The sequence below is a fragment of the Antedon mediterranea genome, unplaced genomic scaffold (assembly GCF_964355755.1).
Source record: "Antedon mediterranea unplaced genomic scaffold, ecAntMedi1.1 scaffold_30, whole genome shotgun sequence".
Taxonomy (NCBI): domain Eukaryota; kingdom Metazoa; phylum Echinodermata; class Crinoidea; order Comatulida; family Antedonidae; genus Antedon; species Antedon mediterranea.
The window spans coordinates 4,428-20,646 of NW_027306100.1; the positions used below are offsets into that span (position 1 = coordinate 4,428).

Here is a 16,219-nt window from a genome sequence, read left to right on the forward strand (position 1 = left end):
ACGTTTTCTAGCGCCTAGGCCAACAGCCGCTGTTGGAATATGACTTTAGAGAGTAGCCTCTATTGATAAAGAGTATAATGTGCATTATGCCTAGATACACTCTGTATAGAATACATAACGTTCGGACGGAGTATAAATATCATGTGATAGGATAATAAATCAATACCGAATATATTACCGACAACAATTTAAGGTTTCTACTCATGCGCTGTTAAGATTAGTTTTACATATTATTGTATTAATTATTGTTTAACGAGCTCAAAACGGTATAAGCTGACATACATGACGCCCTCAACACTTCTCAAAACAACGGTACATATACTAGTTTACACGAAAAGTTAAAATATGATAATTTAACATGATATTGATAATAATATTATATAAAACATTATGCAGGAAAGTAATATTTATGAATCATTATAAATCAAAAGCAAAATACTGAAAAAATGCTGTGGGTATCAGTATTTTGTATCTCAATTGAGATACAAAATAAAATAATCAAAAAACTAAATCAGCCATGAAAATTAGAGAGCTAATTATATATATGCATTACAAAAATATATTTGCTTGTGAACAATTTATTTTGAAACCCTAAAGGCCCTGTCATACCTTGACGATTTAGGCAGCGAGTCCTCAACGTTTCGAAGTTTTTTTAAAAGGCTGGCATACTGTGGGATTTTCCATTTTTTACATGTTGTCACGAACTCCTCTAACGTTTGTTTCCAAGCGGTTGAAAATACTTTAGGGACTCCCTTGTGACATAAAAGTATATACACACAATATCCACAATTTTGTAAAATAACTCAAAACAAAGCTTTAATTCCAATCAACTTCAACTTTCAACAATCCAGTAAGCACTTTAAACAACAGCTTCACAATAACTTTTACAATATACGGTAATATCCAACGTCTAATATCCAATGCTCAAAATAAATGCTTCAATCAAAAATCCTTCTCCCCCTTACAATTGTCATACTTCCCCTTATATACAATATGTTCATAACCTTCTAGATCATTCCTTATACTTCTTATTCTATTGTTACAGTTTCTATTAATAGCACTTCTGGAATGTTCTTGATTGTTCTTACATGGTTTCTTATATCAAAACATCTTATTCTAGAATGTTCTTGTAGATACTAAGTTACTGTATCTGTTAGGAATGGTAATTTATTACACTCCCCCCCCCCCCCTCTTTCTGAGCTGAAAACTCTTTCTTGGAGTTTTGAGGGGCAAGTATACACGGACGTGGCAAAATTTAACCCACTCCTAGTCTGTAAAACTTAAATACGCCATAATAACGTACAACATAATTATTAATATTACTAATAACTAGATGGCACGCTCGCTTCGCTCGCGTACCATCTAGGGGTGCTCACAGATGGTTCTCGGATACAGTAGAATCCACGGACGGGGACTTTTTTGGGACACTAAACAAAAACGGAAGTGTCCCCCTAATTGGGGTATTCAGAAATAGAGACAACAAAACCAATACTGGATTCCATAAAGGACAATTAATTTATGTGGATTAAAGAAATTAGGGAGAAATGGAAATGTATGTACGGGAATTGGGCGGCGGCACGTGGTGGTGGTGATGAAACCGCAGTAATAAAGTTGATTGTATTTATATATTATAAGAACCAAACTAAATAAATAGACCTAGACATTCTGCGAAATGGAAATCGGAAATTCAAGCTCCTATTCAGTGAAAAATTAAACTGTAGTCTACCTAAATATTTAGGGCAAATCATCGGTTGTGGTGTTGAACTTCCTGTAAACATTTGTGTGAACCAAACTGGGTCGAATTTCTGTCATGAGTACTGATTTGTTGGCCTGTGATTTATGACGCCTAAGGGATCTATCTAGACTTATTTTTTAGAATAATGTACGTACCTGTCAGATACAATTGTCTTGTGTCGTATAATAAATAAGTACTGTAATAGTTACTGAAGTTACTATAATTACAATCTCGTCAATGAAAACACGAAAATGTATATGCACTTACTTATGAAAACGTATACAGTATTATACTCAGTTATTGAAACAGTAGGTTTAAAAAAGTTTCGTTTGTCTGTAAAATGATGTAATCAAGCTGTTTACATGAGTCTTAATTTATAAGCACATCAATAATAAAATAGTTTATCTATCCTGTAATTGGCGAGATTATGGTCGCTGTTGAATGAAATAAAGCCAATCGGTATCATATTTGTACAGAAACGTTTTCGCGGCCGAAGGGTGTAACCTAAATTCGTTGTATTATCGTCAAGAACTAACTGTAACTAAACTTACATAGAAAGTAGGGTATCATAAATTTGGCCTTAGCACTCGGGGGAGTGGCTAAGATGAAGTCCGTGGGACTACTAAATATAAATTGTAATGAACCTCGAGGGACATAAATAGGAATATTTCATGTTTCATTATCAATGTATAATAAATGGAAACTGTTTACCGATTCAAATAATAGAAATTGGTTTTTTAACATTTTCCGAACCTATTGCAAGTTTATTCTCAAAGGGCCCATATATTTACCTACCGTATGTGTTAAACCAAGGGCTCATAAATTTACCTACAGTACTTGTGTTAAACCAAACTGGATGTTCCATTCATCGCAAATCAATACATTTGTATAATCGTATATTAAATCTATCAAAATAGTATTTTTTAAAGAAAATCGGCCTGTCTTCAACATTATGATGGTGTACTCTAGCAATCTATCAAAATAGTATTTTTAAAAGAAAATCGGCCTGTCTTCAACATTATGATGGTGTACTCTAGCTGTTCAACCGGTTTTCAGCTATTAAAAACAATTATCGTAGGAGGAGATAGGAAAATGCGAAGCCTCCTCGCTATGTAACATTAGGGTTGAGGGATGGGAAAGCGGATAGGTACAAAGAGGAACAATTTTTAAATATATTCTTTATCCACTGAGTAACGAAATATTTTGTTCATGTTTTATAGGCCTATAAATAATATACCTCTAAATACAGTAGGCCTAAAACATTTGCGATTTAATACTTTGTTAAAACTGTCACTGTCATAATCGATTGAAATATTAAAGTACATGTCACGATACACCACTACGACGTTTATATTTTTGGTAATTATTAATTAATACAAACGTTGAGAAGGAACTGTCAGTATAAAGTTTATTTGTATATCTAACAGTAGAGCCTATCCACAGTCTCAGTAATAAAGTTTATTTGTATATATTTTTATATTACATCTAACAGTACGAACATTCACAGTAAGAAATGTTCGATTCAAATGAAAAATAGTTAATAGGTATTTACAGTATTGTCAAAGTATTGCAAGTTTATTCTCAAAGGGCCCATATATTTACCTACCGTATGTGTTAAACCAAGGGCTCATAAATTTACCTACAGTACTTGTGTTAAACCAAACTCTGGCAGACTGAGAGATTGGGATGTTCCATTCATCGCAAATCAATACATTTGTATAATCGTATATTAAATCTATCAAAATAGTATTTTTTAAAGAAAATCGGCCTGTCTTCAACATTATGATGGTGTACTCTAGCTGTTCAACCGGTTTTCAGCTATTAAAAACAATTATCGTAGGAGGAGATAGAAAAATGCGAAGCCTCCTCGCATTTTTTTGGCGGGTATTTTTCAAGATGGACATCCATTAGACAGTGTATACCACGATCGGAAAACACCCCTATTTGGGGCAAATCTTTGAACCTAAATTCGTTTTAATCGTCAATAACTAATTATCTAACTCAATTTAATTAGTAAACAGGGTTACATCAGGCGGTTAAAATCAGTACCGAAAGTACGAACCAACTTTACATACCATCGAGTGAAAATTCTAGAAGTAAGGCGAGATTTACCGAATTTTGCCCTTACGTAAATTTATATATAGATGAACCAACAATATTCATGTCAATTTGTCGGAATGGTTCACTAATTACTGACATAGGAATCATCGGGGCCTTCAATTTAGTTTTATACTTTGAAGCTTTACAATACTCTGTCAAAGAAATATCATGTGAAACTTTCAAAACACTATTACGGCAAGGGTATGGAACTACTAATTGCTCTATTGTTCATAACCTTCTAGATCATTCCTTATACTTCTTCTTATTCTATTGATTACAGTTTCTATTAATAGCACTTCTGGAATGTTCTTGATTGTTCTTATTAATTATACATGGTTTCTTAAATCGAAACATCTTATTCTAGAATGTTCTTGTAGATACTAAGTTACTGTATCTGTTAGGAATGGTCATTTATTACACATGTACATGACGTATTCTTAACGAATTGGACGTGTACACTGACTGTGTGTCCAGTCATTTCAGTAGTTTATGTACGTTTGTTTATGTAAGTTGTATGTTGTCATTCATCATAGTAATACATTATATTGTATATATCGTATTTATTCGAATAAACACCTCCCTCAATATCAAATAATGTATTATGCTATCGTAAATACATTATTACTGAATAGAAAATTAGATTGAACTAAAGGATCTTCTGTCTCATCAGCGAGATAATTTCAAAATGTCACATTGATATTTTTCAATTAATATTCCAAATTGTTTAAAAACATTATTACCTTACTTGACCTTCATGAAAGAAATATTTGATTTGTTATTATTGTTTCCTCGTTATTATCCGACTTGTTGTCTATTCCAATCGCTTCCTTAATTGCCAACTTCAGAGCCTGAGTAGTCCTTAGAATAATGGTATGCTTAATCCTTATGTAATTAAAATAGCATTTAAATCTGGATACAAATAATACAAAGCAAAGGAATCGAGTAAATAGAAAATAGAAAGAAAAAAGTTGTTTAGTGGATCATGATTTGTACTAATTTGATTAGAGGTAATTATGCATCGAATATAATGTAACGTGTATATAAACAAGAGATGTCGTGTTCAATAGAACAGTAAGCTAGTTGGCCATTTCGAATCATAACTGGAATGGTATTATTATGATGATGATATAATTAATAATATACTCTTTTGATCTCTTACCCTAACATTTTGTTTTAATATTTTTAAAACTCTACAAATTATTAATTAGTTTTAGCTATAAAACAGCTTCAAAGCTAGCTGTATATAGCTAAAAATGAGTTTATCTCAGTGCCGTTATTTTAATATAACGCCTATTAGGCTACTACAGCAAAACATACCTCATTCCTGACCTTTGATCCTAAATCCATGAACAACCTGAAAATTAAAACAATGTGCAAAACATTAGTATATTATTTGTGTGCATGAGAAGTAGTTTTTTATTCATGCTTTTTAATTGTTACCCCTGCTGACCATTGCGTTACCTTTGATCCCAAGTTGTGAACACCACATAAAACGTGGTACCATGATAGTTGTCTTCTGCAACTAGTATACTGTACCTAACTTATCTAAATTCTTCCTTTTTATCATCGGTTCCCATCTTCGATAATCCTGTGACCTCGTCATCATTCCTCCCACACCCTCTCAGATAATTAAGGAATCACTGTAAATAGAATTGAAATACAATATTGTAAGTTTAAATGGAGAAAGTAAATGTCAAGTAACGTAAAAGGAAACAATGTAAATATTATTAAAAGAATCATCTGTGTCCGGTGTCAGGAATTGGAATTGGAAGATCAGGAAACTTGTTTAAACATAAAACGTTGACGAACATACATCACAAGGAAACGATAACTATTTAAAATTAAACTGTGGACACTGCATTAACCCTCGATTAAAACTAAGGAATTATTTTAAGATATTCGGGTTTCAGGAATTAAAGAAACATGAACCATGGTTAAACATAAACGAGCATACAAGGAAACGATATTATATTTACTGACGAACATTGCATTTATACGGAGTACAACTAAGGACCATCCATATATAGTGGTTAGGGCAGGAGTATAGAGATGTTTTTCTCTAAATGTTTTCAGACTTTTAGTCTTTGTTTATGCTTGCAATTTGGATCATCAGGTATGTCTTAAATCTCATCTCTTGTTTGGTTTCCCATTTACTAATACAAGTATTACTACTTACTTATTTAATGGACACCTGTGATTATTTTAGTCAGATTGACGTCAAGTATGTCAATTGATATAATGGTATAATATTATTGGTGTGTAACATTTGAAATTCATGCCCCAACAACAACAAAAATCTAACAAAAGTAAACTTGACAAGATAGGAACTTGTAACATCTATGGGATCTTATGTCCGACTCCGACAAATACGAACAGTGTACTATGTACGCGCCGCGCGATATCGCAGCAACAGATAAACCCTTTGATTTCCGGAGCTCTCATCATGTTGTTAGATTGCCATGGCCTAGTTCTGTTATGTGCTTTTATATTACTAAATCCACGTTTTTTTTTTCTGTTTTTTAAGTTTGTACTGTCGCACCTTATATAAAATCAATGCACTTGCATTTTTTAGTAACCTCCCACAAATGTACCGTATACTTACAGTATCAAGATGCTCTACAGGTGGAATGCCATCCTGAGATGAGTAGTAGTAATTAGTCTTGTTTATTTTATTTCATTTATATTATGTATTTTACTTTCTATGGACCAGATATTCCGAAATAAAAGATTGAATTAATGAATTACTGAAGATATCTATCTGAAATTACATATTCTTGCACACTCAATTGAATATTATTATACAGAAATTGCCTGCTAAAGCCCGGCGCACACTAGAGCTTTCGGCTGAGCCAACTGGCACGAGTAACACTTGCCTCACAGTGTGCGCCGGGTATTTTTTGAGGAATTGGAACGCGTGCCGCTGAGGAAAATATCTATCATGTTTAATATTTTTTGGCACGCGTGCCATTTTCCTCAAGTGTGCGCCAAATGTGAGCTTCCTGCTCACTAAAAAATTCCACTGCGCATGACATTTTATGATTTATTATGATAATATTTCAGCGCGTGTGCGCCCGGCGCACACTAGAGCTTTCGGCTGAGCCAACTGGCACGAGTAACACTTGGCTCACTAAAAAAATTGCCACAAACTATGTTCGCGTTCTATCGGACGCACACTAAATGCCTTCAGTACGCAATTTTCTGATTGGATAATTACTTACTACGCTATACAGCACGCGCTGAAACATCATAATAAATCAGAACATGTCATGCGCAGTGGAATTTTTTAGTGAGCAGGAAGCTCACGTTCGGCGCACACTTGAGGAAAATGGCACGCGTGCCAAAGAATATTAAACACGATAGATATTTTCCTCAGCGGCACGCGTGGCCGATTCCTCACGAAATCCCCGGCGCACACTGATGTGATGCAAGTGTTACTCGTGGCAGTTGGCTCAGCCGGAAGCTCTAGTGTGCGCCGGGCTTTAGAGGTTTAATATAGGATTTGACTTCCCCGAGGGAATAATATTTTTTTCGATAGAATACATTTCCCGAAGCGCGAAGTATATTCCATCGAACAAAATATTATTCCCAAGGGGAGGGGTTGTCAAATCTTATATTTTACCGATATTAAAGGCGATATCTGTTATATTACAAAGCCAACAACAAGTAGAATATCTGCAGGGTCGGGTAGCTACCTCAGGCCTCCTTTTTGTATTGTATGTATTGTATGTATCAATATAATCGTACTCGAGGATATATAGTATATTATGTTCGAATAATAACTTTATTTACTAAGGACGATTTAAACCGTATGAGGTGCAATTAAATATGATATTATTCCAAACCACTTTATTAAAATATGTTTAAAAAGTATTTTCTGTAGGGTTTGCCATATTTATCCATAAGAGTACTATTTGTATTAATTAAAACATTGTTTTTATGTCTCTTTGTTAAGATCCATTGGATATAACCGTATATTCTAATACACCACTGACGTCACCTAGTATTACCAATAATAAAGGTAATCTTGTTATTAATAGTCTGTTTCGAGGATATGCACTTCAAGACGACAAAGACATCAGAGATTTATCAGTTGGAATATTGTACAAGAACATTGATGGGAAAGATAACGTGACTTGGGCTGATACTGATGATATTATATATACAAAACAACAACAAAAAGATATGCCAGATGGTAAAATATTTGACACAAATAGCATTATTCAATATCGGAAATTCGGAACACATACGTATTTAGGTGTTGCTAATTTACAAAGTCAGATTGAGAGAGTTGGTGTATTTTCATTTAAAGCAAAGAAAGACGAAGTAGTCACAAATTCTGCAATTGTATTGACATCAGCTTTTGGTGAGTATATTTTTATTGAAACTATCTATTTTGCATTTATTATTACAATTATAAACTATTTATCAACACTCTAATTTGTTGTAGTAATACACTGTATACAACTAAAAAAGTAAATGCTTCTTGTATCGTTTAATCTTACAGCCAGTATTGAAATGGAGTATAGAACGATAACCGTCGGTATCGGAGAGTCTGTCACTATCAATCTCAGTAAAGGTGGTGGTGATCTTAACGATTTACGCTGGAGACATAATTATGGAGATGAAATACACAATCTGAGGGGTAATACGTCTGCTGTGATTGAAAACATACGAAGAAAAGATGATGGCGTATATGAATGTTATACAGGTGATAGACCGGATGGTAACCATGGTATCATGAGACTAATTGTTAGAGGTAGGTTTATTAACAATTATTGCAGGACATCCTATTCATTTCTTTTGTCGTCTTGAAGTTCGTAATTTTATAATTTCTGTTATTATATATATATAAACTTTATTTAAACACGAGACTGATGTGCAGTACAACTCGTTCAATCAATATTGATTGTTTTTACACAAGTTCGTGATACTGTATTACACAAAAAAAATCAACACCATATAAATACAACAGAAACGAAAAAAAATTGAAATTGAAAAGAAACAAAATTGCAGCAGAATCCCCTTCATCTGACACCTCTATTTAGGGTACACCATACCGGTACTTCCCGTGTAAACGGAAACCCTTATCGAAGTGTATAATTTATGGGGATTCAACTGTAATACATAATAAATCTTTTGGATTTCATTTACCTTAAAATAATAGTGATAAAACACACATTTTACATAGTATTTAGCCATTTTAAAAGTTGGATGTACACCATCGTAGATTACCATACCATTATGTTTTATAATGCATTTTTCAGATACGTTTTAAATAACTTAACTGAATTTGGAAGGGTATCAACATTGAGACTATTCCATATAATTGCTCCACGATAAGACAGACTTCGTTTTTTAAAATCGGTTTTTGGCTTTGGGATAAATAGATGTGTATCACTGTGCCTTAGATTATAATTTATATCATTGAATGTAAATACATTATTTAGGTAAGGTGGGGCATTATCTGTCAAAACCTTATATATAACCATACAACATTCATATCTATCTTGATAAAATAAAGGTGACCAATTAATTTGTCTTAGTGCTTCACTACTAGGTGTGTACCATGTTAGACCACACACGATTCGAGCTGTTCTGTTTTGGATAGTTTGAACTCTTTTCATTAGAGTTTGACTACTATTTCCCCAAATTATGCTACAATAGCTCAAGTAAGGTATTACAATAGAGTTTGCAATATGTTTTAATATGTCTTGTGGAAAATAATAGCTACATCGTCTAAGCATACCCAATCCATTTAGAGCTTTACCTCGAATGTATTCAATCTGATTTTTCCATGATAAATGTTCGTCTATTATGATACCGAGATGTTTGCAATATCGAACGCGTGGTACAACATCGTTATCTATATTAACTGATCTATTTTTTTCTTTGGTGGTTGCCAATCGGTTTGTCGATCCGATCAACATGAACTCGGATTTAGAGACATTTAGACTCAATTTATTATTTTTTAGCCAATCGTCGATTTGTATAAGTTCTTCATTTATACTTTGGTATATTTCATTTTCATTTTTTGAAGAACAATAAATTATAGTATCGTCAGCATACATACTTATTTTACATTTGTTTGCAACTTTCGATAGGTCATTTATATATAAGAGGAAAGCAAGTGGGCCCACGATTGACCCCTGAGGCACTCCACATTGGATGTGTGTATAGTCAGACAATGTACTATTTACATTTGTGAATTGCTTTCGCTCAGACAGATAGCTCTCGAACCATTTTAAAACATATTTACTTGAACCATAAAGTCTCAATTTGCTTAATAGTATGCTATGGTTTACCGTATCAAAGGCCTTTTTAAAATCTAGTAAACAGATTCCGACCAGCTTACCCTCGTCTATTGCACTATACCAGTCTTCCGTCACTTTTGTAAGTGCAGTAGATGTTGAGTATGATGGTCGAAAACCTGATTGATTTATACATAACAGATTATCTATACTGTACCAATTGTTCTTTATCATCACACTTTACAAAAACTTGGGCCATTGTTAGAAAAGATAGTTTAAACCATAGTGACTTCGCTCGCTTATCCTCTAATACCCATATGGGAACACGTATGGTTCTCGAAAATGTTAATATTGCCTTAGGTAAACTTGAATCTCGGAAAATTAATACTTACTGTATGTGATGCTATGACGGAAGAAATTAAAGTGAATGTATGACCTACCAAACTTATGCATTTTTAAAGTTTGATTTTAGTACAAATTGTACAATGAAACTACATCCACAATTTATCTACGTAGCTTGTCCTTCGCCAAAATGGAATCCTCCAGACTGTGAAATGGACTGTCCTGTATGCTACAATGGTGGAGTGTGTGATGATAAGACGGGTGTCTGTATTTGCCCACCAGGATTTAAAGGCGAATCTTGTCTAAACGGTAATGTATAGTGTGTTGATCTTAAAGTGCTATTGTAATACTATAGTCACTGATACACACAATAAACAATTTCTGTTTTGATATTGGGATTTATATATTTGTATTTTATAATATGAAGTCAATTGTGTAATTAAAAGGTGATTTTAGGCTAAATTCGCGTTGTTTTATTTTCGGTAGGTTGTGGAAATAACACTTGGGGTCGTGATTGCCTCTCTATATGTAGCAGCACATTTGGTAATACATGCTTTGGAGTTTTGTTATGTCCACCTGATCCAGTTGGATGTTCATGCATCGATGGTTTAAGAGGAAACCAATGTCGTAAACGTTAGAAACAAATTATTAGTGTATAATACAATATTATAGTTTAATTAAATAATAATATTAGTTGTAATGCTATCGTAATATATATTTTCTCTTTTTCGTCATTTGTATAATTGCAGTAAAGAAATGTCATCTAAGTTTAGTTTATTATGTAAATTTTAGTGATAAATAATGGCAAATATAATTTGTATATAGAATGTGAGCCTGATTTCTATGGAGCAGATTGTCGTCAACAATGCCACTGTGACAATTGTGATTCATTTAAAGGATGTACTTCCGGGTCAACGTGTTTAGATGGTTACACTGGAGAAGGGTGTCTCGGTAGCATCTAATATATTTAATTAAAATGTCTATACATTTTCCAATATTTTAATGAACGTTGCTTTTAACCCGTGATTCATACAATTTCTTTAGGGCCTAATGACTACTGTAGATCACCATCTACATGTACTTGTCGTAAAGTATTATAAGGCAATCCCTATTAAAATAAAGTAAAATATAATGTAGGCCTACTGTTATATTATTGAAGATCACGTTACATGAAAATAAATAGCATAAAGGAATAAAATGTACACAATGTGGTAATTTGGTTGGTATAATTTCCTGAAGATTATTATGATATAAAATGTTACTCCATCAAACAACAATAATTTACAACATAATAGTTCATGACAATCATAATGTATCTAAATCTAAGATTAAGCAAATAGAAGTATCATATTGTCACACACCACCAATTTGTATCTTAAAACATGGTCAATTGAATAATACTCTTCTTCATGTGTCTTTTGTCATGTATAGTACCCACTTTGTGTCCGTCTGGATTCTTTGGTATTTTGTGTAACTACCCATGTCACTGCAAAGATAAAGAAGATTGTAATCGAGATGGAAGTTGCAATAATGGGTGTCATGAGGCTTGGGCTGGACCAAACTGCAGCATAGGTAACGTACCCTGATATAATATATATGTTATATTGTTAGCAAGTATTTTTACTTTTCGACGCCCGGAAATAAGATAGCAAAAATTGAACATTATATTTTGTTTTCAATTCTCCGCCTAATTGTATGTATTGTTCTAAATTCTTGTAGATTTTCTTATTTTGTAATTTTGCAATCCTACATAATGGTTTTTTTTTTGCGCCACTTTTGTTAATCCATAATTTCACTCACTTTCCGATCTGTTTTTAAATACGGTAGTCACAAAACATTAATGAAATCTAATATTCTATATTTTAATATATTTTACTCCTCGTCATTCTTAAATCTATTATTGTACTTTTCTTTCATTTAAACGTCTGTGTATGTGTTGTTTATTAACTATTGAAACTTTTTTCAGTAATTATGATAACAGTAAAGACAATTTTCGTTTTTAAATTTACTACTACTGGCCTTCTTTTCCTTTTTCTATTTCTTCAGCGCTTGTTTGAATCGAGTCCTTTTTTTTTATCTTTCCCTTTTTACTTTGCATGGTACCTTGTTATTTTTATGCCAATCATTCTCCTTTCTATTGCATACTATTTTTTAAGTTTTTAGATCTAATTTTAGGTCACAAACTACATTAAATGTAGAAATAAGTACAATATGGTCATATTGTTTTCATCTTTAAACAATTAAAATGTGAAAAAAAGTTTATTATAATAACCTAAGCGTCCCCTATAAATCCCAACATGCATTGCGCGTGGATTGATATTTTCGTCTTTCTTCTGTGGTTTTTCGATCGATTGCGAAAGCAAAACAATTAGAAGAACCGTTCAGCGGAAACACATGTTCTTTCGGTTCTTCATAATTTAACATAAAACGCACATTTAAGACTAGGAATGATCTGGTTTAATGGTTTTATAGGAATATATATGCATTGTTTTTACAAAACGGCAAACATTGTAGAGAATAAGTCTTTAATTTATCTTTGTTCTTCTCGGTAAGCTGTATGTGATGTTCGAACACTTTCTTTCTGATGCACATTGGTATTGAATATTGCAGAGGATGTCATTGAAGCGGCCATCCTGTAATAATGCTGTATGCAATTGCTTCACTTGAATTCGATAGGCTCATAGTTTGAACTAAGTGTTTAGGGGTGGTAGCTTCAATGACATCATCTGCAATATTCAATACCAATGTGCATCAGCAAGAAAGTGTTCGAACAGTGCGAGTCAAGTGGCCGACAGGGGCACCTAAAGATCCAACAACATCTGCAAGGGTTCTCCTAGTTCTGGTGGTGGAACAAGTCTTCTCGGATAAGGACTATAAATCGTAGGTCCAGTGTACACAGTTATATTCTGTGTGCACTTTACAGAACCCAGTTCATTATTCGAGAAGAGTAGGGGGTTACCCCGGTGAACTGGTTCACACAATTACCACCTATCTGATAAGACAGTGATTCATTTACTATTGGTAATCCTTGGTCACATTGCCTAAAAACATAAAATAAAATTTATTTTGTTGACTTTTACATTTCTGCGTCATCAAAATTCAATTGTTTGGTTTGTGTCAAAATGGATCATACATTTAGTTTTCCCATTGTGTAATTTTAATTTGCTTGCTTTCTTTTTTTATCTTGTTTGACTAAATTGGATCACCTTGTCAAACTCCTCTCTTGACATTTTCTTCTTTATTGTTATGTATAAATTCTTCCCTGAAGCATTATCATAGAGTAATAAGAGTAATGTTATTATACTATAGATGAAATGATTTTGTTTTGTTAGCATTACCGTACCATTTTGAACCGCCAACTATTGTAAACCAGACTGCAGCTACCTTAACGTTTGACGTCACTTGGAATCCTGATGAAGACTATGGAACAGGAATGATTACAAAACGAAAGCTGTGGTACAAATCATCTGACATGAATAAGTGGTCATCATTACCTAATACGAATAAATTAAATCTATTTGTGAATGCGAAAATTCAGTTTCGATCACAGTTTTTTAGAATGGTTAAAGGTGATCAGACATTTGGACCAAAAAGTAAAATTGGATCGATACAACTGGTCTGTTTAAGTAAGCAATGCCTTACTAACAATTGTTATTCATAATCTTCACTAGAAATAAGCAAGCATGCGCATATTTGTTTCAACCTCATTCATGATAATTAAAACGTATAGGCCTAGGCTATTATGTACTGTACTGACATATACTTTACTTTATGTCGCATACCGTTTATAGTAATGATTAATTTTACAATCAATCGTAAAATTTGTAGGCATTTTGATCAAATTCTTTAAAGAATATCATGTAAGTAAATACTGTAAGCTCACAGACCAATTCTACCTTTTATATGTTTTATTTATTTATATATTTGTATATTGTTGCCCGTTATGGTCGTACATATAGTGTATTACTAAGGTCAATAGATTATTTGAAAAATTTAACTTGGATTTTAAATTACGACCGCACATTTTTACAGTTCATGATATTTTAAGTTTAAACGTAGTTGTAGTAGTAGTAGTTTTTAATTCTATTCTTAATTATTAATATGTATTTTTTTCTGATTATTACTATAAAATACCGGTATGTATTCTGCCAGTTTTACATTAATTTGTGAATAATGTATTAAATGTTTATTGTTTTCTTCAATTTATTATACTATAGAACCTTTAGTAGAACCGAAAATAGAAATACAAACTATCAAAGAAAATAAGGTCATTTTAAACGTAAAGGTAATCAATATTATTTTATTTATTTTCTGTTCTTTTATCAATTCAATTTGTTTGTATTGTCAATAATGCTATCATATTAGGCTTTGAGATTATAGAGATTCATTTTAAGAATCAACATTCTTTTACAGTAGTTTAAATACAACAAGTTCACTGTTTTACTTTTCAGTCAGTTTCAAAAGATCCTGAGCAAATTCAATGTACGTCTATTCTTCGATATCAAGTACAATACTCAGATGGAAATAAACAAAATATTGTCAACACAACAAGTAGTTCTCAATTAGAGGTAGAACTATCAGGGTTATCAAGTTGTAATGCTTATGTCGTAAACGCTCGAGTTATTAATAATATGGATATTGCTGGTAATTGGGGAGAGAACCTGATGGTACAGACAGTTCCCTCGAGTGAGTTAGACTATGTATGCATAAATTACACTAATTATAATTGAGTGATGATTTAGTTTGTAGTTGAATACCATGCAGACATAATAATATAAACCAGATAGTACAATTTAATATAAATTAAGACTCGCAAATTAATAGACTCCTTCAGCATTGCCAATTATATAAACATTTGTTGAACTATTTAATATTGATAATAGGCTAGTGTAAGTTTTAAAGATTAAACAATAAAATAATGAAATCAATTTGAAGGATATTTTTTTTTAATTAGAGCCAACGATAGAAAGTAATCCATTTGCAAATGAAACACATTTACTGATGAAGTGGAATGCTGCTATGTGCGAAGTGCCAAACCATAATGTGACCTACCATTATGAACTATCAGGTGGAGTATTTCAGCAAGGAACTACAACAGAAACTGAAGTTTTATTTGACGATGGTATTGAATCCTGTATAGAATATACATTTACGGTCTTAGCGTCTTATTCAAATTTTAAAGGAATATCTGACACAACGACAGTTATGCTTGGGACAAATTGTGATTCTGGAGGTCAGGGTAAGTGTATGTTAAACATGCCGCACTTGCCTTGCTTTATATTCCGTTTTAGATTATTAAATTAATTAAAGAACTATTGCCCTTTCATGCTGGTAGTTATATAATACTTATACATAAAACTAAATTATCATCTAAAAATAATTATGTTCAGTTAATATCTTGCTATTTGTTTTGTTCCCGTAGGCCTAATAAATCTAGATTTTACATTCCTTCCTTCTCTCAAAAACTTGCTTAATAAATGACTACACAATAAATAATTTCATAGTATTTATTTATTTATTTGAAGGTACTCCAATAGGTGTGATAATTGTATGCCTGGTTCTACTGCTTGTGATACTTATTCTGTTGTTGATTGTAATTAAACGGTAAATGATATTTTTTGCTGTTCTTATTATTCTGTTATAATCCAATCATGTATTTGTTTGTATCACTCTTTCTGGTCATATGTTTTCCCTACTCTGACGTAACTGTACTTAATACAAACTCTGAGAATACCTTCCAGTAATTCTCGAGTGGGATTATTTTATTTTGAGCATACCTCCCTTTCTTTAATAC

At 32.6% G+C, this 16,219-nt stretch overlaps 1 protein-coding gene across 1 annotated transcript; it reads left to right on the forward strand.

The window, feature by feature from the left end:
- Window positions 1-5,585: 5,585 nt before the first annotated feature.
- Window positions 5,586-16,118, forward strand: LOC140063482 (uncharacterized). The gene is made up of 12 exons (XM_072109830.1): window positions 5,586-5,948; window positions 7,788-8,198; window positions 8,340-8,591; window positions 10,600-10,734; window positions 10,912-11,058; window positions 11,251-11,376; window positions 11,857-11,997; window positions 13,758-14,051; window positions 14,643-14,710; window positions 14,877-15,111; window positions 15,380-15,664; window positions 15,951-16,118. The coding sequence occupies exons 1-12, from the start codon at window positions 5,885-5,887 to the stop codon at window positions 16,031-16,033; spliced, it is 2,241 nt and encodes a 746-aa protein (XP_071965931.1). The 5' UTR covers window positions 5,586-5,884; the 3' UTR covers window positions 16,034-16,118.
- Window positions 16,119-16,219: the final 101 nt, after the last annotated feature.

What these genes read in the sequence shown, in the direction of transcription:
- LOC140063482 (XM_072109830.1), top strand. Translation starts at nt 5,885, where the DNA reads ATGTTTTTCTCTAAATGTTTTCAGACTTTTAGTCTTTGTTTATGCTTG. An exon ending in AGGCGAATCTTGTCTAAACG is followed by an intron (nt 10,735 to 10,911) that starts GTAATGTATAGT and finishes TATTTTCGGTAG; the next exon opens with GTTGTGGAAATAACACTTGG. An exon ending in AGGAAACCAATGTCGTAAAC is followed by an intron (nt 11,059 to 11,250) that starts GTTAGAAACAAA and finishes ATTTGTATATAG; the next exon opens with AATGTGAGCCTGATTTCTAT.